The following is a 22,865-nucleotide window of genomic DNA, read 5'->3' as shown; positions in this document are numbered from 1 at the left end:
CAGTAGAAAGATTGGTAAGTTCTTCTGACACCCAGAGATTGAATGTTTCCCTACATTCGACTTTGGAGAGCACCAAATCACATTGCGTTTCACTCTGATCTTTCCAACAACTAAACTTCCCAGGCTCACTAGCCTCTGTCTGTACAAAGTCAAGGCAAACTCAAGTCTGAAGACACAACTCACTCTTCAATCAGCCAAAATGCAGAAGCTGTGCAGTACTTCTGGAGGGCTCTCTTACACTGAGCCAAATCATGATGACATCTTTCAGGTGTTTGAAAAGCTAAATACAGTGTACCAGTGTACACAACATTTCATTAACATGAGATGCAAAATGAGTGACCATGATTGTTGATGAATCAGAGTATACTGCCATAAAGCCTTACCTGTGCCAGGGCTGCAGGATCATTCCATCCAGTCAGTTCCTGAAAAGCTGGAACCTGCAAATTAATAAATATGTAATTAAAAATAAATCTATGAAAAGATAACAATGCCTTTATCAACTGTGACAAGTATGTGTGTTCATAGAATATGTAAACCTACAGATACATAAATGAAAGCTTTTTTCATTTCCTTAGGGTTCCTATGAAGGATTCAGAGAATAAATAGTTGACATAATACCACCACGCTCATCTTTCAGCTTTGAAATTAATAACTTATTTGCAGTATCTCAGCCTACTGAATATGATCCACCCTGCAGTGTTTCAGATGATTTTGATTCTCTTCATGCAGAAACCTTTTAGCTAATCATTTTCATCTCTGTGTGTCAATAAATCTTGCATCTCTAGGGCAATGACTTTTACTCAGCAAATGTTAAGCAGAAGTAAAACTGCCCAGAACACTCTAAGCATGAGAATTTCAATAAGAATTTAGCAATATATTGATCTACTTCTCCCCCTTCTGACTTTTCTTTACTATGCCACTTTCACCTCCTGAATCAATAAGATAAAAAGATAAAATAACATGTGACTTATAGGCTTTAGCTAGTCCTACTCAAGTGAGTTTTGAGTGGCTTTTCACAAACACTTTCATAATACTGAAGGCATCAGAAAGTGGACAATGCACTCTTGAATGGAAAAGTTGGCAGTCACAGACTAACAGTGAGTGACCTTGTAAGTAGAGACAGAATAAAAAGGAGGAATTAGAAAAATGAAAAAAATGAACTAACTGTCATAAAAAGCCAGGTTTCTACGATTTTCTAAGTGTAACATTTTAATGCCCTGCATTTCCTCTTCCTCAGAGGAAATAATTCTGTTGCATTAACTTTCTCTGAACCATCTCTGTTGCATTCTCCCATTTACTTCCTGCAGTAGAACAGGGATCAGTGATGACATACTGACATCATACCGGAGAAATTAATCTATTTCAGCCCTACCAAGTATCAGTAATGAAGACAGCATTACCACAGATGTGTTCAGAAGGCATAATAATTCTAGCAATATTATGACTGACAGCAAGAAGAGTACTTGAAGAAAACAAAGATATCCTAATATTTACCAAAGTCAGTAGGGAATCATTTATTCTCTTACAGAAGTATTGGTATCTCATGATTTTCATATGATGAAAAACATGTAGGGGCCCATTCTTTACAAATTCTATCCAAATGAATAGTTATTTGCAACTGTCTGCAATTAAGGAATGGCTACTGACTGCAGCAAGACCTTCTCCACATAATTCAAGGAAGCCAGCAATACAGATACACATCTCCTGATAATCACTCTCAGGTACACTTCTGATCTACGTAGCTCAAAGCGTCTTTGAAAATTTGTTAAGAAATTACTGTAATACTTTTGATTTTTTGCAACTACTCTAATATCACATGTTGTACTGGCACTGGCATATTTCTAACTCCTCTGTGAATTCAATCTGTTCTGGTAAAAACATAAACCAGGTTAAAAAAAATAAACACCACAAAATAGAGAAACCTATCAGTAAAAAAGGACAAAAGCATCAAATTCCATGCAATGTTGAGCCACACTTTCTGCTGGAGGACAACTGAACAGCTGGTGCAGTTGGTGGCACTGAATATCACATATAGGACAGTAAGAGATTTTCAGGCTGAAATTCAGAAGACTTTTTATTTGGCTGATGATGAGTTAGAAAACACATCAGAATTCCTTGAGTTGCTCATCATCCCTGTGCCTCTAAGTCACCTGCTCCTGCTGCATCTACCAATGGCTGTATTTCATTTTTTAACATAAGCCACTGTAACAGAGCAAGGTTGGAGAGTTGCTATGCATTCTGTTTCAACATATGAGCTCTTCCTCTGGGCTTTTCGCAGAGTTGGACTATCAGCTCCTTGTCTAGCAAGCTTTAGCTTTCCTTTCTATTTATGTATCCCTTTCTCTTCTTCGTTGTAATCTCATGCATGCTCCTCTCTTCACACTAATAACACTCCAATATCAATTTATTATGAAAGTTTTCATCTTTTTTCATGTATGGAAGTATTCCACACCAGGCGTGTAGACTCCAACAGAGTAAGTTCCAGCATAGCTCAGAGGCTTTTTGCTTTGGTTAGCCCTTAGAATAGCCTACAGAAAACAGAGTCCACACACTGCCAAGTGAAAGTATGCCCCTACATTACTGACACAGAGATGCAAAAACCACAAGTGTTTCTCATACACTCTCACTTTCTAATCAAGAATTAATTCACTCCTCTTGCCATCCTCCCTGCTTGCCTCCACCCCTGCCAGAAAAGCTGGCTGAGGTCTCCAAACACAAAAACTGATTTCTTATCTTCTTTCAGAATCTCCTGGAATTAGTTAACCAGAAAACAACAAATAAAGCTCTCTGTAAGCCAGTAGTAGTTATATTAGACTTCTCTAGAGGCCATTGGATTATTGAGTGTTTGCTTGGATATGACTGAAATGTAAGCCCTCAGTACTTATTTCTACGCGCTCCTCCACCTTTCTTCAAATCTTGAGAGCTGCAAGAGACATCCAAGCTAGAGAATGGCTACACAGGTCAATATATCAGAGACATTGCTGGGAGCAGTTTTCAGACAGATTTACAGATAAACAACTGAGCTCAGACAGAAGTTGATAACCTATAAATCCATCTGAGCTATAACAGGAATAGCACAACTGACCATTCTCTGTCACAAAAAAAAAGAAAAGATTATGAGTTCAGGGAGATCTATTTTCTTTCCATTTCAGGTCAGACCTACCTGAGCAGGCCATGATCCAAGATTTACACTCCTGTGGTTAACATAAACTTCAGTGTGACAAATCAAAACAAAAAAACACTCCACAAAGATAAGCTGATTTCTTCCATTCCGAGAATCATTTTCAGAACCCAACAGATGTTAATCCTGTTTGTCCCAACACAACCTAACACATCAACAGAACACATGCCAACAGGGTCATTGTGTAAAGATTCACAAAGGTCCCCCAAGGCATTCTTACAGCAGCACTTCATGCAAACCTGTGCACCAGATCATTAATTTTGCTAGCTATCTGCTTAGGAAAGACCAGCAATGCTCTTTATTTATTCAAGATAGAAATGAGAAGATGAGCTTTGAGTTGTTTTGATTGTGTTTAAATAAAAACTTGAGTGTATTTTCCAGCTTCTCTGATATGAGATTTCAGCTGTGGTTTTTGTTTATACTGAAAATGTCCAATTAAATAAACAGATTTTGGTACTCCAGGTTTTTCTGTAAAGAGGTGATCCGATGCTAATAAGTACAACAAGTGATAACATTTAACGTCTCTGTCTCAAATAGAAGCTAAACTCTTCTCAGTTCTGGGTGCCTTGAGTATTTTTCAAGGTCACGCAGTAAATTCAGAAACTTCACCAAAATAAAAACACAAATAACTTAAAGTTTGACGCAGAGCCATTCACAGATCACACCCATAATATCTAACAAATGGAAATCATTTAAGTGGCCATGATGGTGGACTTCTTAAAAACATAAATTTAGGTACAATTTTAACAAGAGTGATTGCATTTTATTGGCATAAGCTACAAAGTCACGTTGTTCCCTGTGTGTGTCCTGTCTACAATTAGGAAAAGGAATGCTCTAATTAGAAAAAACCCTGCCAAGGACAAGTGTCAAAGTAAAGGAGGAAGAAAAAGGTTTGCTCCCCCAGTAGCCACACGAGTTCATTAACAATGACATAGACTGTGCTCTTATCTCAAGCAAGAGATAAAACATTAATCTGTTTTGCAACTATTTGCTTATCACATAGTTAAAAGTGATGCTCTGGTATTCTCCAAGCACAATGGGGCTGCACAAAGCCTGCTGATGGTTAAACCAGGATACCCTTCCAGAGCACAGAATACACTTCACACTGACTGAGCTGCAGTGAAGAAACAAGCTTTGGTTCATGCAACACTGTGGCCTAATCTCAAGCTCTCATAGTGGAAAATTGAGCACTTATTTGGTAATAAAGGCTTAGCAGGCAAACACCTAGAGCCAAACAGAGAAAGCCACAATTGTGTTCTTAGTACATAGAAGCTTCTGAGCTTTATGTGGTCTCCTTGCTAATTACGATTCAATGTATCAGTTAGCTGTGATCTTTGGTGTCTTCTGCACCTGAATAATATTTTCTGACATTTAAGTCAAACTAAATAAGAGCGTGCTAGTGACAGTAATGAACTCCATGCTCAAAACTACACTAAAAGCAGGTTTCCCAGGTTGGGTTTACATACATTTCATTGCAAACATGGACCTAGCAGCAGAGCTGGATCTTTTTAAGATAATACCATACCTCGTGACAGCATTTCAAAATTAGGTTAAAAATTAAACGCAAGATCCCTTTCCCTTCACTGCCAGTCCCTAAATGAGGTCTGGGAATGGGTAGATCCTGGCTCCACCCTTTCCAGTCACTCAGGTGCACAGCACTGCATACACCTGAGCTCCCCTGGGTTGGCCTTGCGTTCCCACCAGCTGCTCAATCACTGGTTTAAGCTGGGACTTAGCATTTCTGCTACAGCATGCAAAGTTCAGCTTCTAAACAGATCATATTTTCCTTTTATTCTCTTCTACTAGGAGGCTACTTCAGATGTAGTTCCTAATCACAAAATCCCTACTATGTTGGATACTAGAAGCTTTTAGGATTTATTAAGACAATGACTCTACTTTCTAATTATGGTTCTTCTTTCTCCCTACACATTTATAGCTGCTATGATGCCAGGAGCTTCTGTGATTGCCAAAAGATGGGTGGAAGGATGTTTAAGGTAAAGCACTCCATTAGTAAGTCTGTCATCTGCTTTGCTAATCTGCCATGTGGAGTCTCCACGGAAAGCTCAGGTCAGGCAGAAAACTGGGGGTTGAACAGGACATGCATATCGTGAGTAACTCTTCCAACACACCATCTGGAAAGTATGAGATGTTTCAGTACATTAAATCAGTAGGGAAACGATTTACTCCTGTTTTATTAGATTTCTGCCAACTCAGGGCACTGAAGTGGTTCAGCAAACCAATGACCAAGGGGCTTGGGGAAAGGGTTTGGTCAGAGGCAAAAGACAGCAGCATCACAGCCAGCAGCTGGATTGCCTTTGGCTGCTAGACAGCTACAGTTATAAATTCCTGCCATTTTTTACCTTTAATTGGCTTATCAAGAGGTCAGACAGGGAACAGCGCTGTTGTAAGGAACAAGAAGTAACTGAAGTTTCCCTCTTGATCTTGGAGTAGGGAAGGGCCTTCAGTGAAATTATCCTTACTTGCCATATGAGGAGAAACAGCGAAGGTAACAGAGTTACATAGCTTTGTTACCCAAAAGTTTGTGTTTCTCTTCAATTCTTGCAATAAACAAGGCACTTCTGCACATCTGTTCAGCACTTCATTTTTTCCTCCCTCTCCAGAAAAAAATCCCTATTGAATCAAAGGGATTGGGAGCTCTCCCTAATTGTGGCAAACAAGCTGCTAGCTGAAACTCCGCAAGGATAAAAGAAAAGAAGAGATAGATAGAAGAGACTGTTTTTGTTGTTTTTTTTAATAAAAATCTAGCCAAAAATGTATTGACTTCCCTTTTGTTTTAAGCTCTCCAGTATCTTACCAATTAACATGCAGTGACATTCACAAAACAAGCATAAAACTGAGAAAATCCAAGGCAAAGTAAAGGCAGGGAATCTCACTTCTCAATGCCTCCTGCAATCTCTTTCAATAGTTTACTGCATCTAAGATGTGACTTAGTTATAAGATCTTTACTATTTGTGAAGAAGACGTAACTGTAAGCAGCCTGTGCCACATCCTGCCCTTGGGTGAACAGGAGCAGGATTGTAAGCAACTATCTAAATGATCTTTGGTATATTATGTGAAAAAAATATATTTTATTATTTCTACAGAAGAATAAGCATCACTTAAATGTATTTCAGGTAACTTAAAATCCTTTGTCTAAAATTTCTTCCTATTCTTACTGAAGCAGCAAAGCAGTCTGTTGTCTGATGTGCAAAGCACCTTGCAAAAATGGAACCTCCTCTACAACACCCCTATTTTTATCATTCCACTATTTTGTAATATTAAATGTTTCTATACTTTCATACTGCTTCCAGTGAACTTGCAAAGCTCACAGCTTTTCATGTAATGACTCTGGCCTGGAACATTGCCTCCTAACCCCTGCAGACCCCTGCAAACCTCCATGAAAGATCAGAAGGCACAGCTGTAGGTGACCTGGAACACCTCAGGGGATGGAAAACCCAAAGCTTCTTTGGCAGGCTGCTCCAGCACTTTGCCTCCCTCTGGAGCACAAAAATTCCAGTATTTATATGCCCTGCTGGGAAGGTGACACCTTGAGAGCTGTTCGCTGTTTCCCAGGTAGCCTCACAACACGGTATTTGCTCGCGCTGTGTCCTTGCTGTGCGTCAGGTGCTGCTCCATGAATACAGCAGTGCCACAGTGTCACCTAGTGGGAAGCTCTTTGTGCTGCCCATTCTCACAGCACCAACAATCAATGTGATAAATAACAAAAAGCTAAGTTGGTGTGTACTTCTTAACTGCATTCTGACATTCTAGATTGCAGTCCACTGTATTCCTGCTATGGGTCTTTTATTTCCTTTACTTTGCTAAAAAACAGGTGATAGTTTAGAGTAGAACAAGAGCAGGACTAGTGGTCTGTAAAGAACAGAGGTGAAACGTCAGCAAATGCAGAAGTGGAAAATAAAAATGAACCCACTTTCAGAGCTAAAATTGCACTTTAGTCATGCATAGTGCCTGTCTTTCATTCGAGACCAAAATAATGAACAACTTTATTATTTTTTTTAACTGTGCTTAAAGCTCTATTCTCTGTAAACTACATCCTCTGTGGTTATTTCTCTACCATGTACATTGATTATTTTTTAACAGCAATATGCAGAAAGATGATCTTTCATTTACTGTTTTTACACAGAGGTTAATTGTAAGGCAGTACAGGGAAGTATGATGCATGATTACATTACTGGATTAACACGATGGTAGGTGGACAGGGGTCTTTGTTTGCTTTTACTTTCAGTCACAAAACTTCCACATCTTATTCTTCAGCTGTATTGAATAACGAAATTTTTTTGAAACTCACAACTCTGTTTTGCCCCTCTGGCCAATACTGTCCTCAGACTCAGTATTGCATAGACAGTGAAGGTTGAAAATCAGCATTAGGTCTTACGCAAGTCAGATGGATGTGTACTTCTGTAAGCAGCAGCAAGGTAAGAACCTGTGAAGCTATTGGATACAGTGGTCACTTAAATCCACTGTTAAGTACCGCTGGAGTCCACGAGGTGGACTCTGCACCCTTCCCTCTGCACCCTTCCAGCAAAAGCAGCTTTCTGCCCACACTTAGCTCACGTGAGTCATGGATGAATAAGAGGCTGCTGAGCTCTGAATTCTCAACAAAAATACACCAGATTCTTTGTGCTTTCCTGTGTAGAACAGGAGCTGTCAAACTTGCAGTATCTTAGAAGCCAAGAGGACAGATTCAATCTTAAACTAGCTCAAAGTGGGAGGATAAATAAGATGCAGACATAAAGATCTGTTTTGCTGCGATGATCTCCAACTTTCCTATCCCCTCTCCCCTTCTCTTTTTTTCTTAGGGGAGAAGAAAACAAAAAAACTTGCGTAGCAGGAAAGCTAATATGTAACATTATATGACTGAGTAAGTGATCTACCTGCCTCACAACAAAATGAGCAATACAACTTGGGTACGTATACCTTGTGGAAGGAAAAAAATGGATAATAAACCATCAATATCTGGGACACCCACTAAGTCTCAATGTTCATATTGGGGTCACTGTCATTTCAGTTCCCCTTTGCAATAAATCTCTCCTACCAAGCACAGCCCAAACACACTCATAAATAGCCTGACTGTGCCCAGCTGCTTTGTAATGGCAGTGACAGAAGCACACGCTTGCCTCAAGAGCAAGTTGTCATTCCTACCCACCACTTGAATCAAGATAGGATGGCTTCAATTATAGCGTGTATGACTATAGTAATAAAAGTAATAAAGATCTGTTTCGGCGTGCTGAATACCAGAAAAATCTGGCATTCTGAAAGATACTAAATATATATAATATAAATGAAAATAACATTTGGGAACACGGAATGCAAGGAAAGAAAACGTAACGTGCGGGTTTTTTTCTTATTTTCAAACTCGCTTAAAAAGAGAACTCCGCTCAGGTTTCGCTGCCCATCCCCTGTCTCCCAAAGCTTTCAGCTGGGCGCTACCAGCGGGTTGCTGACAGCTCTGGAGGCGGTCCGAGTCCGGCCTGCGCCCTCAGGGCAGCCCCACGGCACAGCCCTGAGCTGCGGGCCGAGCGCTGCCGGAGCGCAGTCATGTGATGGACCGAAGATGGCTGCCGGGGAGCCGTGTGCTGCTGCGGGGATGAAGGAAGACTTTGAGATCGTTGACAAAACGCAGGTGCCTGACACAGCCGAGCTGAAAAATGTGGAAAAAGAAAAGGAGGAAGCGAAGTGGTCCGCTCCCATCTTATCGCTGGCAAAGAAAGCCTCCGAAAACCTGGCGCTGAGCTACGGCAGCGCTCTGAAGTCTGCGGCTTCGGTAGGACTCATATCCAAAGCAGTCAGCAATGACAGCACAGCAAAAACAAGTATGGCTATGTATATTTAGTAAACTTGCTTTTTATGCGGCACAAATAAGTTTAGCTCCCGTAAGTGGCGTTAAGTAGTGTGATGCTTTATTATTACTTTGAATTTAGGGTGTTTTGTTTTGTTTTTAATCTAATGCTGCGCTTGTTTCTTTAAGCAAGAGCACGCAGGCAGCACAGAAGTTAACAAAATATAAGCAGAAGAGCCCTACGCTCTTGTAGCTCTTGTCAGCATCCTCAGATTCACTTGTATTTGTGGTTCAGGTGGCTTTTCTTGATTCCCTTTCTGCCTGAAGTTGCCCTGAGCAGCAGCCTGCTGGTGGGGTGCCTTCCTGAGAGGGAATGACGCTGCTTCCTGCACAGCTCCCACGTCAGACAGCAGGCAGCTGGACTAAGGAACGGGCTGCTTACAAACTAATTGCTAACTGTGCTAAAAAAACGTCTCATTTAATCAGAGCTTGCTTTATTAAGCATTGCGTTCATGGGTGTAGTAACATGGGATTTATGGAAGAGCTCTCTTAAGACTGAATTAAGTGGGATTCTTATGGAAATTAAATCTCAGTAATATTTAAAATACAGAGACAAACCCATTAAAATGCAGGAGTAGTACGTGAGCACATTAGGCTGCAGGCTCCCAAGCTGGTGGCTGATGGCTCTGGGGCAGCAGAGCTCAGTTATGCTGGCTGGTTGTAATCTTTTTGTTTTCAATATTACGTATTCAAGCTGCATTCCTCTGAGGATGAATCGTAACTGCATGGTGGAATAAGTTACTGCTGATAGAATATTTTTTGTGTGAAAATTCCTCAGTGATGCATAGTCAGAGCTCAAGATTAATCCTGTCCAGAAAGCAGCCTCGATTCTTATCTTTTTCTGCACCTACAGAACTCACACTAAACTTAACTGGGGTGATCTAGTGTCTGTTCACATTTCATACCTGTTCTATGCTCCTGTATAAAGCACTTTCCTGTTAACTTTGACCAAAGCACCATTTGATTTAAATGAGGTTTTTTTTAGAAATAACTTGTGGCCTGCAAGACTATTTGTGGAAAAGTAACAAGTTGTTCCCTGCTGCCATCTTTTTGTATGGATTTTATATAACTTCCCCCTGCTTCACATCTGATGATCTCAGATTCTGCTACACACTATGCAGTCAGCTGGACAAAGGAGGGAAAGGCACATCATAAACCCATTTTCTACCATTGAAGAAACTGTTCTGCCTGGCTGGGAAGGCAGGAGATGCAAATTTAAAGAATGCAAATCAAGAAAGACTGTCTTAAAGACCAAAAGATGGAGAACTGTCACCTTTTCTTCATGCTATTCTCCTACTTCAAGGTGTGTGGAACAGTGTATGGTGAACAAAGCATGGAGCTTCAAAGTGTTGTTAAAATCAGCCAAACTGAGTCAGACACTACAATAACATGTTTTTAAAGATTGCAGATCTGAGATCTTTTGCACTTACGTAATTCAGTTTCTGATCTTTGAGGGTGGACTGGATAATTTGCTAACACCTGGCTACTCTGCATGTACCAACTTGTACGTAGTTTTGCTAAAGGTGTGTGTGACTGTAAATTTCCAACAGAGTAAGCAATTGTTTGTTACTTAAACTGAATACAAATCAACAACAGTGCTGTTTAGTTGAAATTTGTGTTCCATAAAGAACATTTCACTCATAGTATTCATTTTTTAAGTCTTCTGGATAGCACTAATATATATATATATATATGCATCTCTTCAGAAAGACTTACAAGTGAAATATCCCTGATAAGTAAAATTTCAAGTTCAGGAAACAACATAATATATATTCAGTTGCTACTGAACACCTCAATATTAAACAAAGCCACAGATTTCTTATGTCTAGTCAGCTTTTTTCTGTCCTTTATGTCTAACCTGACATTAAAATCCAAAATGCTACAGCCCTCATACTCCTCGGTCTCAGGCATTATGAGCAACTTTGGTACTGATATGGCAGAGCTAGGCTGCTGGGAGGACGGGACTTTGTGTGCTTTGATTGCTGAAATAATTTGATTAGGATAACTTTGCTTACTCTTCTCATAGGGAAAAGTTATGCTTGGTTTTAACTCTACATTATTATTCTGTGCACAAGAAGATCACGATGAAAACTACTACTCAAATGGACTTCTGTGTGGTGTTGCTAATATCCCTCACCCTCTTCCACGTGACTGACACAGGGTTGTACCTTTTAGACTCGTTGTAACTCGCATTCCCGCAGGCGGCCGGCCGCTCCCCAGAGCACGGAAGCAGCAGGCTTCTCTTAGCGCAGCGCGCTTGGCCCAAAGCTCACATAGTCGGCCGTGGGCCTGCGTTGACTGAAGCGGTAGCTCACCGTCTGGAGGTTTTGGTTTGGTTGTTGTGGGTCTGTTTTCGTTGGCGATGGGCTTTGCTTGCTTTTTGCCTCGCCCCGCGTTCAGGAGCGCTTCCCACCCCTCAGAGGCGGCGCTGTGCGCGCGGGACGCCCTGCTCGCAGCGCGAACGATTTCTAAAATGGCGCTCGGCGCGCGCGGGCCACGCTCAATCTCGCGAGAGTATAGGATTGTTGGGGGCTGTGTTGCCGTGGTAACGCGGGAGCAGAGGGGCCTGGCCTCAAGCGTCCCCATTTGGGGCCGGGCGGCGGGGGGCGCTGCGTTGCGCTGCGGGGGGGCGCGGGAGCGCGTTTCTAAAAACGGCTTTTCTGTTTTTGCCCCTCCCCGCCGCACAGCCGCGAGGCACCACGCCATGGAGGAGCGCGCCAACCTCATGAACATGATGAAGCTGAGCATCAAAACCCTGATCCAGTCGGCCCTGAGCCTGGGCCGCACCCTGGACTCCGACTTCCCTCCTCTGCAGCAGTTCTTCGTGGTGCTGGAGCACTGCCTGAAGCACGGCCTGAAAGGTGGGCTGTGTGCGGCCGTGTGCTGAGGGGAGGCCCGCAGTGACACAGTGGTCTGTGTTGTGCCCGGCCGTGTCCGGTGTGAGCTGTGCGCGGTGCTCTGCCAGCTGTCCGAGCGCGCTGTGGCTGTTTGTCCTCTCAGCCGTCCGTGTGTGAGAGATGCAGGTGTGTGGTTGTGGAATAGCGGCTGGGAGGCTGTCGGTTCTCATCACAAACTTGTCTGTGTGCTCCCTGTAGCGAAGAAGACCTTTATTGGACAAAACAAATCGTTCTTTGGTCCTTTGGAACTAGTGGAAAAGCTTTGTCCTGAAGCATCAGATATAGCAACTAGTGTTAAAAATCTGCCAGAGCTGAAGTAAGTTCCTTGTGGGGGATTACATGTTTCACTCACTCTGCTGGGAAATGCAATCCTTCGGGTGGTTTCTTAGCTTCATTAATGAGATCTCATTCCAAGGAGAAAAACAGGGCATGTAGGAGGCATTGAGCGCTCCCAGAGATAAGGAGGCTGTCTCAAAATATTCCGCTCTTCTGTTTCAAATAATGCACTCACGTTCGAAAACAGCATTGCAAAATTTCTGTAAGCTTGCTGAAAATGACTGTAGGATTTTCACAGGCGGTTCTTTCCCCTTGTTCCCATCACTTTTATGGCTTTGTCTAACTCTGTGTGTATGTGCATTTCATTTGAGGCCTCAGGATAATGAAGAGAGTAGTTTTATTCCCAAAATGTATGAATGGTTGGGTTCTGGTGTTAGTTGAAGATATGTAGGGCTTTCTGATTAGGAATATTTTACAGTATACTTTCCTGACACTGAAACAACAGAATGTGATCAAATGCTTCTCTTGCTCTGACCACAAAGCTTTCTTTTGGGATTTAATTAATTTAGTAAATAAGTGCCTTCATCTCCCTTTGCAAGGGAATTGCACAGCTCTACTTAAACATTTTGGCTTTACCAAAACCTTAATGTTTCGTTTTAGGACTGCTGTAGGAAGAGGAAGGGCTTGGCTTTATCTGGCACTCATGCAAAAGAAACTGGCAGATTATCTTAAAGTGCTTTTGGACCATAAACATCTGTTGAGGTAACAATACCAATACCTTGCATTCACTGAATCCTTGCATTGCTATAGAAAAAGGTCATTAATTGACCCATTTAACTTTGAGTTGTTCTTGCATTCTGCAAGGGAATAAGTTGTTCATTGTTCTTGCAGTGAACTTACAGTCAGGAGAATTTTCTGTTTTGCATCTTCTGCTCGTGCACTATGTTAGCAGGGGGAGGCTGATCAGCTGAGCTTTAAAAGCACAACATTACTGCTTATGTTATTTTAGTGATAGAGGTACCGTTGTAATTATGATGTTCGGTGATGCCTTATCTTATTTCTTTTAGTGAATTTTATGAACCTGATGCACTGATGATGGAGGAGGAGGGAGCAGTCATTGTGGGTCTCTTAGTTGGACTGAATGTTATTGATGCCAACCTTTGCTTGAAAGGAGAAGACTTGGATTCTCAGGTGAAGATTAAGTTTAAATGTGATCAGTCCTTAAAACAGTTGAGTTGAATTAAGCACTTCGATAAATACTTTGCAGAGATGAGCCTAGAATTCGTAAATCTGTGACATAGATAGGGATTGACATTGCTTTTGTAAGTGGACGCTTGAATTCCTTGCATAGGAAACCAAACATTAAATGAACTGAGCTAAAAACATGAGATACGTCACAGTCAGTCTGCTAAGGCTTTATGGGTCTTCTGTGTTGAGGGCGAGTGGTGCTTTTCCCTAGGCTGGGGGGAGGGAGAGTGGCAGGAATGTCCTGTATAGAAGCTGGTCATGTTTCCATACTGACAAGTGTGAAAGTATCCATCTCCTTCAGTAGCAGCTTATGGAAAATAATAACTTCAGGGAAACTGAGTGCACCCAGTATGGTGGTTTTGATGTTGACAAATACTGGCCTGGAGGTTTGCTTTGGTTGTGAAGGACATAGGCATTATCTGTCTTTCCAAATCCGAACTTTTAGATTTTTAGTTTTTTTCCAAATATAAAGAAATGCCTTCTGCTACTCAGAATTGCGTTGTGAAAGCATGTTAATTTCTTAAACATTTTTTTCAGGTTGGAGTGATTGATTTTTCTCTGTACCTTAAGGAAACACAAGACAGTGATGGCAAACAGTATGTATGGTGAATTAGTGATTCTAAATTGTTTGGGTTTTGTGTTGTTATTTTTTAAGAACAAGCCCATCAGTCAGTCTGTAGGAGCACATCAAACTCTCTTCTTAACTGAAAAAAGAGAATCCTAAATAGATTTACTAGCTAAACGAAAATACAATAGTTGATCCCATAGCAAACTTTAACAATGTGGTGTGGAGAGTTTGTCCTGAGCCAGCATCAAATTAATAACACTCAAAATATGGACATTTTCAGGAGACACAATTTGGGAGGGCGCCTCTGTTAAGTCACTGCTAGATTTCTGAGCACTATTTCAGTAATATGCTCAGTTAAGGAGCTGTTTCTGTGGGAGATATCAGTTGTGGAGAACAGAAGTATTTTTACTGTCAGTGTTAAGTGATGATGTTACTGCTTCCCGACCTTGCTCAAACACATTAGGCTATTTCTGTAACAAAAAAAGATTTGCAAGTCCATGCTGACAAACTCCGTACAGATTAACGCTTTCAAATGAAGAGAAGCTTCTTCTCAATAAATAAATTCTTCCTTTACAATTAGAGATGGAGGCATTACTGCTGTCCTTGACCAGAAGCATTATGTAGAAGAACTGAACCGGCATCTAAGGTAGGACTTCCTGCTGGTCTAATGCACAAACAGTCACTTTCCCTTGCAGCTTTAAATGTCTTTGCTGTCATTCTTGCAGACTTTTGTCTGATTATGAACTGTCTTTTTTGATTCTTTGCCAAAAACTTAGTTTCATTTTGTAATCTTAGGCAGATGCTATGGCAGATGTTAGCAGAAAACAAGTTCTGTATTAATAGTTGACTGTTCTGAAACTTGCTAATGGTCAACAGAGAATTTTGCAGATGGATTTGTGACAGTTTTTTCTTGAAGAAACATCTCAAAGTTCATCCTTTAGATGGAGATGTGTTCTTATATAGCTGCTCAGTGCTAGTAGCTGGCTTCACTTAACCTCTGCAGTATTGAAGAGGTGTTAAGACTAAAAGCTAAACGAAAACAGCTGTCATATTGGAAAAATTCATTGTTAGCAAATACCAGACAATAGAAGTATGGTTGTAAACAGGAATAATGTTGAACATTGGCACTTGTATTGTTTTCATGCATTATTTTTTTCTCAATGCAGTTGCACAGTCACAGATCTTCAGAACAAAATAGACTGCTTAGAAAAGACCAACTCAAAGCTGCAGGAAGAGGTTTGTGTCTGGCTATTAAGTGTTTCTTAGCTTTCTTCTGTCAGAGACAAAACACCCAAAGAATTCACCACACACTTGGACTGAGTTGATAATAGTGAAGTACAAAAGATTTCCTTAATCAAGGTCTTTTTCATGCAGTGATGTCTCCACCCAAAATTAATCATATCACTGATGAACACAATTTGTCTCTGCTCACACACTTTTATACATATCTCTCATGTGAGTTAGAATGGAAATCGGATAAAAATAAAAATAAAGTTCAGTTTGGAAATCTTTCCTAGTTGGGAACTACAATAAAAGCCATCAGTACATGTGATAAAGGCTGAAGGGATTTTTTTGCTTGTTGGTATTTGTTTTGTTTGTTTACAGGTGATGGTTGTTTTATTGTTCATATTACATATACTACATGCCTACAGTCTAAACTAATATAACACATCACCCAATGCCTTTTGGGGAATCTCCACTTGAAAATGCCATAACGTTCCAGCAGTTCCATGGCTAGCCATGTGCCTTGTATTGCGTACCAGGAAGAACACTGCACGTAACAAACCTGGGGTTGTGTTTGGCTTTTTGCGCTGTGACCCAAAAAGAAATGATGAGGGCATAAAGCAGGGGGCACACTAATAAATGTTGTGGCCTTATTAGTAGAGGCTGTACGGTGAGCATAGCTGCAAAATGGCCTGGCAGCTTTTGGGAAGAACGAAAGGACAAGAGAGAAATGAGCTCCAGACTTCAGAATTTATTCTGGTGTTTCATGTTTGTGCAGTGATAAAATACAGATATATTTTTTTGTCATAGCTTGCAGCAGCAACTGACCGAATTGGATCACTTCAGGAAGAGCAGCAGCAGTTAAAGCAACAAAACGAATTAATTCGTGAACGAAGTGAAAAAAGTGTTGAGGTAGGACCATGATTTGAAGATAGGGTCCTTAAAATAAGCAAGCTCTCGTGTTGTTACAGCTAGAGCTCTTGAAACAGCTTTGAGCTGGAATGCTATGGGAGCACATTTTAACACACTTCTGTAAATGACTATTTATGTCTGCTACTTTTTCAATTGTAAAACAATAGGATTTTGCTTGAAATCACACACAAATCCTTCAGTTAAACAGTATTTCTCAGTTACAGCTGAATTGTAGTGTTGTGATTTTGTGGTCTTTGCAATTGTTTCCTCTAGGTAACAAAAGAGGATACAAAAGTAGAACTGGATACTTACCGGCAGACCCGGCAGGGTCTGGATGAAATGTACAGTGATGTCTGGAAGCAGTTGAAAGAAGAAAAAAAAATTAGGCTGGTGAGGAAGCTTACCTTTCATTTTACTCTCTGTAGGTACAGGACTGCCTGCTCTGAGCTAGAATGATGAGCATATGATGTATGCTGTGCACTTCTCTAAACTATTCAGAATTCATGATGGATTCGGAAAGAAGATGCTGCTCATAGGTCATTTACAGTGTCAGTAAAGAACTGGAAATCTGGGCCTATTTAAAAGTGTACCAGGATTATTAGAGCAGAGACTTAAGATAAGAATATAGAGAAAGGCAGCTGTCGTTATGGAATGCCAGCAGTCACTTTCACAGTTACCTGCGAAGCAGTGAGTGGTGAAATGAGTGCCAAGGCTTGTTGAAGCTTGTGGTTTGAAGTCAAACCATCTCCAGCTTGCAGGAGATTGCACAGCTGAGAAGCACACCATGCTCTACATTTTAGGGCAAGAGCTCAGATCTGCGGCCATGATCTGGAGAGCTGAAATAGTCTTTTGCTCTTATTAACTTACTGTATTATTTGAGACCTAACTTATCTGTAAAACTGTAGGTCTGTACCTGAGAGAGCAATGCAGAATTTGTGTCTGGTTTGATGTGGGTTTTGGAAATACTTATCCCTGGTGTGATTACCTAGCAGTAATTAGGAAATGTCTTTGTAAGGAACTAGAGAAAGAGTTGGAGCTACAGATTGGAATGAAAACAGAAATGGAAATAGCCATGAAGCTTCTGGAAAAAGATACTCATGAAAAACAAGATACCTTGGTTGCACTTCGCCAACAGTTAGAAGAAGTGAAAGCAATTAACTTGCAGATGTTTCACAAATCTCAGGTATGTGCATAGCAGAGGATAGAGAGCTGCAGAGATGGCCTTGATGTGATGGTAATGCACATGGTGTGTATCTGCAGTAATAGGTGCATCCGTTTCCTTAGGATTATCTATTTTAGAAGTTGTTTGGTTTCTTTTTTAGCTAAGTTTTATTATTAATATGAGATTGGGTGTTTCTGGAAAGGACTTTCCTTGAGATGCTGAGCAATGTGCTGTAGGTTCATCCAGGAAGCGCTGAGCGAGTTATGGAGAAACAGCTCTGGAAGGGAGGGAAGGTGGTTTTGAGGGTGTTCTAACCGAAGGAGCAGTCTTTAAAAAACACAGTTGCTTCCTGCAGCCCAGAACTGCCCTGCTGCTTCTTCCCTTTGTGTCACCTTGCCTCTCAGTTGCGCTGCATTTAACGTTGCTTACCAAAAAACCAGCAAGCTTCACTAAACCAATAGAAAGCCAAGTTTCTGTGGTGGTGTTTTTTTACTTCCCTGCGAAACAATGTCCTTCAAGTCCAGTCTTTGCATTCAAATCACAGTAGTAACAAATATAATGTGACAGTTTCCTTCTTCAGACTCCTTAAGAGAAGACTTGGCCTGTAGCTGATCTCTGAAGTTTAAATGTTATTAGAATCAAGTTTTTTTTTGTTCTGAACTCTGAACAGAGCAGTTGAGGAGTGTCTGCTCTGCCATTATCAGCGTTCTGTTTGCACACTGCAGTTAGACCTAGGCACGGTTTGTCACAAACTGAACAGGCTTTATCTGGTGACTGAGTGACCTTCAGAAAACTACAATGTATTGTCTGCAATACCCGACTGCTTTATTCCTGCAGAATGCAGAGTGTTCTTTACAACAGAAAACAGAAGCAATATCTTCTTTTGAAGGAAAAACGAATGAGATGATGTCTTCTATGAAACAAATGGAAGAGAGGTAATAATTAGAATGAATGCCGTTGGTCAGTAGGAGGGTTCTGACTGAGATTATTATAGAATGGCTTTCTATTTCTCACTATAACACTCACAAATGTCTCCTATAGACACTTGGGTGTGCATACCAGCAGACTGCTCTTTTTCTCCCTATTGCCACACTCCACGCTTATCTGTTCCCTTTGCCCAAGCAGACATGCACATCACTGACTCATCTGAAAATCGTAGCTTTTACTGTAGGCAGACTGATTAAAAAATGTGTTGACATGGGTTTAAGAGCAGGTATGACTTGGGAGTTTTACAGAAATAGCTTTCCAGAACTTCTCCCTTCTCCACTAGTATCTTCAGTTCTACTTTCTGTAAAGATCTACGTGAAAAATGTGAAAGAACAAAATGCCAGTGAATAGATGAGGAAAATGTGAGATGTCAGCAAATACGTTCCTTACTTTGCAGATTGCAGCATGCAGAAAAGGCAAGGCAAGCTGCAGAGGAAAGGTACAACAAGATGAAGCAAGAGCTTGCCAGCAGACTTGACACTTGTCGGCAACAAATGTCCCAGCTGGATAGCAAATGGTATTTCAGTGCTATTTCATCTCATCAGTTTTTTTCTTTTTTTTTTTTTTTCCCTCATTTCTGTTTGTTTAAGAAGTGCTTTCAGTGCTCAATCATGTAGGCTTAGTGCATCAGTGACTGTCATCCACAGGAATTGGGATTTCTTGAAGGGGGACTGGGGTTGGTGTTCTTATCCTCTTAAGACTTGTAATAGATAATGTTTCATTCACTGTTTGCACTTTAGGGTAGGGTGTCATTTCAAACATGGCCATTGAAACACAAGCAATCAAATACATTTTTGTGGAGATAGTGTTGTTGCTTTTTTTTTCCTTCTGGCTATTCACAAGTTTTACTGCTTGTTTTCTGTACACTCTAAGTACTACTGTGTTGGTTTTTTTTTTGTCTGCTGCTGTACTATCTCTGTTGTTTCCTTTGGCAGAATACTGATATAGGTTTTGTCCTCTTTAGGACAAGTTTTCTTCTCATTGCTGATAGCCTTAAATGCCATAGGATGTTTCTCTGCTGTAGAGTTCCTCTGAATCAATTATTTTTTTTAAATAGCTCAACTCTGGAAAAGGAATTAAAATCTGAAAAGGAACAGAGACAAACTTTGCAAAGAGAGCTACACCGGGAGAAGGAATGCCACCTCTCTGCTTAAAACAGAATTGGAACAAATGGAAGGACTGAAAAAGGTATACGTGGTGCAGACATGCCGTGTTCAGAACTAAAGCTGGCTTGAAATGTATCTTCAAGCACTGAGAACAAATGAGTTCGATGGGCTTTTCTTAACACGTTAGTGGGCATAGGACTGCTGCATTCTGGCTATGCTCAAGGATGATTAAAGCCTGCAAATCTTCTGGTTAAATGACTTCATTGTTCTCACTCTGCAAGAATCCATGGGTAGTTCCCCCATCTAACACTAAAAATGAACCCTTAGAAATAGGCAGCTTTGTAAAGAAGTTTATGCTTGTGAATTGCTTTGGTATTTTGGACAGGCTGTGTCTCAGATCACACTTAGCACACAAACTTGATTTTTGTGTTTGATTTTACAGGAGCTGAGAAAATTGCAAGATGAGAAGCAGCAGCTAGAGAAAGTCTGTGAGGAACAGGAGCAAGCTCTGCAAGAAATGGGGCTTCATCTCAGCCAGTGAGTAATAGGAGTTGAACTGGGGGTGGCGTGACTTGGAGGGCAGGGTTTCAAATTAATTACAAAGAAGTTTAAGATGCTTCCATTTGTAAAATGGGTAGATGTGAGAATTTTAGGAGGCAGTTACTGCACATGGCGAAGCTAAACAGCCATCCTTGTGTGAGTGAACTGGCAGGGATAAGAAACAATGCAGTAAATGCTTAGTTCATAAAGTAGAACTCTTAATTATTCCACATTGCTTCTGAATGTACCAAAACGAGGGCATACCCTGAGGTGGCAACGTTTCCTGGTGATACAGAGTGGCTCAGAATGGTAACATGGACTGAAGAATAAATTCAGTGGCTGGACAGGGGAAGGGCAGGTAAAACTGAACACCATGCAGAGGGAATCATTTTTTCTTTTTTTTCCCCAGATCTAAGTTGAAGATGGAAGACATTAAAGAAGTAAACAAAGCACTAAAGGTACTCTATTATTTTGTGGATATTTTGGCTTAAGCATGCATTTCACTTAACACCTCCAAAGTTCCCCACAGTTAACTCTTGACTTATTTTATCCTACTTTAAAAAGATGGCTTTTGGAAAAAGAATTACAGTGTGGATAAATTGCTTCTGAGCCTGATGAATGTACTTATCTCTAACATGAGCATTTTGTTGCAATTTCTTAGGGTCATACCTGGCTGAAAGATGACGAAGCAACACACTGCAAGCAGTGCGAGAAGGAATTCTCTATCTCAAGAAGAAAGGTACTGTTGTTCACTGGATTTCTCTTTTTTCTCTCAGGAAAGAAAAGTGCTGTTGTATTGTTTGCTGACTGCCTCAGTCTAAGGACTCGTGGGTGTGATAACTAAACAGAGCAGTAGTTTGGTATTTTCCATTCTAAGAACAGTACGTCTTATCTGCTTGGGCACTTTCCTTGGCAGGAGGCTGCTGTGGGTTGTGTTCTCCTGTGGTGTGATTTGTCCTCGTTCCCTGCTGAGTTCAGGAGTGTGAGGAGGACTGGATGCTGACAGGCCAAGCTTGGTGCCTTCCAGTTGCAGGGGATGGGGATCTGCTGCACAGCTGGGGACAGTTCTGTGTGCCTGCAGGGAAGAGGGCAGGGCCAGAACACAGCTGATGGGCAGCAGGGCAGCTCCCGTGGCTGAAGGCAGCTCACAGCAGCTGGGGAAGTTAAGCTGTGTATGGACCATACTGCTTCGTATCAAGTTCTCTGCACAGGAGGAGATGGTGCTGTCAGGGGTGGGCTTATGGGACTTGAAGTTGAGATTAGTGGGCTCTGAAGGCTTTTGTCGTACCTCCTCAGTACGCTTCATTTGCAGGCAGTTGTTCTTACTGAAGCTCTCTGCTTGTAGCATCACTGCAGAAACTGCGGGGACATCTTCTGCAACACTTGTTCCAGCAATGAACTGGCACTGCCATCGTATCCCAAACCTGTCCGTGTCTGTGACACTTGTCACACCTTACTACTTCAGCGGTGTTCATCTAATTCCTCCTAAGCCTCTGGTAACCTCAGAGGGACCAACTCAGCATTGGAGAAGTAGCCATCATTAATTCTGAATTCCAGGCACCTTTGAAGCTGTCTGCTCTATTTTCCATCGTTAGGACAGGTCGGTGTGAAAGAATGGTAGGGGTAATGCAAGTGGGATAATTAAAATTGTATTACCTGAGTTCAAATTCTATTTGAAACTAAAATGCAAATCCATTTTCTGATTTTTTTTATACACAAGATATTTGTATTAATATTTGTATATGGGATTTCTAGTTACTCAATCCCCTAGAAGTTACTTTTCCTGTAGATTAACTTCAGTTCCTCTGTATCCTCACTGTAGGCATTCCTGTTACACTGGCTAATGTACAGTTCTGTATTCAAGAGCTAAGAAAAGGAATGTTCACTTACCAATTGTCTATGGAAAGAGCTTTATGAGTGTCAATGAATGTGCCTTCCGTATTCAGAGTAAAAAAAACTACAACTTAACACTTGTTCTGAAAGTAGCTGTGAACACAGTGTGGTAGCTGCACAATAAAGTCTTTTGCAAAAAGAATCAGTTCTGATTTTTTCTAATGTTAAGTCAGTCCCATAGCCTGGAACTGAGCATTGTTACAGCGTGGTTCAGGGCTAAGGCTTAGAAATGGCTTAGAAATACAAACTGAAACAGATCTTCACTACTACTGGAATACTGCAGGAAGCAAGCATGGCTGGACAGCAGGGCAGCCCTTCAGGTGAGCTGCTTTACCAGCTGGGCTGTTACTGAGCACCTGCACTCTGCTCAGAGCAGTTGTGCTCACTGCTGAGGCAGTGTGGTCTGAGCACACAGTGCTGCACAAATCCCAGAACCGGAGATCCATTACTGCAGGTTGGCTCCAGCAGCAGCCTGGTAGCAGTGGAAAATGTTTTCTATAGGGTAGAGACAGAACTGGCTCTAAATCTTTTCAAATCTACTGCTGGATTTCTACCACTGTAGAAAGATACCCCACAGCCATTCCCCTTCCACAGTTTAGAAATCTGGTTAGAAAGGGACAAATTCTCCATGGTAAATGCATGGAAACAGCTGCCCTACCGCTTCAGAGGAAGCTTCAGCTGTCACTAAGCTTAGACTGTTTATAAAACCACATCTATAAGCATGGTGCTTGACAAATTGAATTTATTGAAACACGGCTGCACTAAGCTGCAAAGTCCATCGATCCAGCACTTTGGCTCCAAAGCATTGATGCCTGTAGCTACGTACAGAATTATCCCCCAGGCCTCTTTTGCAACTTCAAACCACGATAGGCAGCTAACATCAGGCTCTGGCGTTTTGAACTACTGCAGTTTGTAGCCCCCATCCCAACAGGAAGCACCTTCCTTCACTAACTGCTTTTGGCTGAGAAACAATTGTCACTTTAACACCCCACAAGGCCGCACAGCTTCTGC

The 22,865-nt window shown here is 41.3% G+C and overlaps 2 protein-coding genes across 2 annotated transcripts in view; one reads left to right on the top strand and one right to left on the bottom strand.

Moving 5' to 3' along the window:
- Positions 1 to 11,513, bottom strand: part of ADAMTS2 (ADAM metallopeptidase with thrombospondin type 1 motif 2) — a 223,481-nt gene extending 211,968 nt beyond the window's left edge. The window contains exons 1-2 of the mRNA XM_085237025.1: positions 11,210 to 11,513; positions 384 to 437 (exon numbers count right to left, since the gene is read on the bottom strand). The gene's annotated coding sequence lies outside the window, so the exon portion shown is untranslated. The remainder of the gene's footprint in view (positions 1 to 383; positions 438 to 11,209) is intronic.
- On the top strand, positions 8,701 to 21,996 carry RUFY1 (RUN and FYVE domain containing 1). The gene is given in 19 exon segments (XM_085237027.1): positions 8,701 to 9,015; positions 11,729 to 11,902; positions 12,137 to 12,254; positions 12,875 to 12,976; positions 13,282 to 13,405; positions 14,000 to 14,058; positions 14,611 to 14,676; positions 15,197 to 15,266; positions 16,065 to 16,166; positions 16,440 to 16,556; positions 17,182 to 17,349; positions 18,166 to 18,263; positions 18,713 to 18,832; positions 19,373 to 19,451; positions 19,453 to 19,503; positions 19,864 to 19,958; positions 20,371 to 20,419; positions 20,623 to 20,700; positions 21,307 to 21,996. Coding segments are annotated over 19 exon segments (2,073 nt in total). The 5' UTR covers positions 8,701 to 8,756; the 3' UTR covers positions 21,451 to 21,996.
- Positions 21,997 to 22,865: the final 869 nt, after the last annotated feature.

This window comes from Meleagris gallopavo, chromosome 15 (assembly GCF_905368555.1).
Source record: "Meleagris gallopavo chromosome 15, MGAL_WU_HG_1.1, whole genome shotgun sequence".
Taxonomy (NCBI): Eukaryota; Metazoa; Chordata; class Aves; order Galliformes; family Phasianidae; genus Meleagris; species Meleagris gallopavo.
The sequence above is the reverse complement of the archived record's forward strand: the minus strand, read 5'-3'. Positions and strand labels throughout refer to the sequence as shown.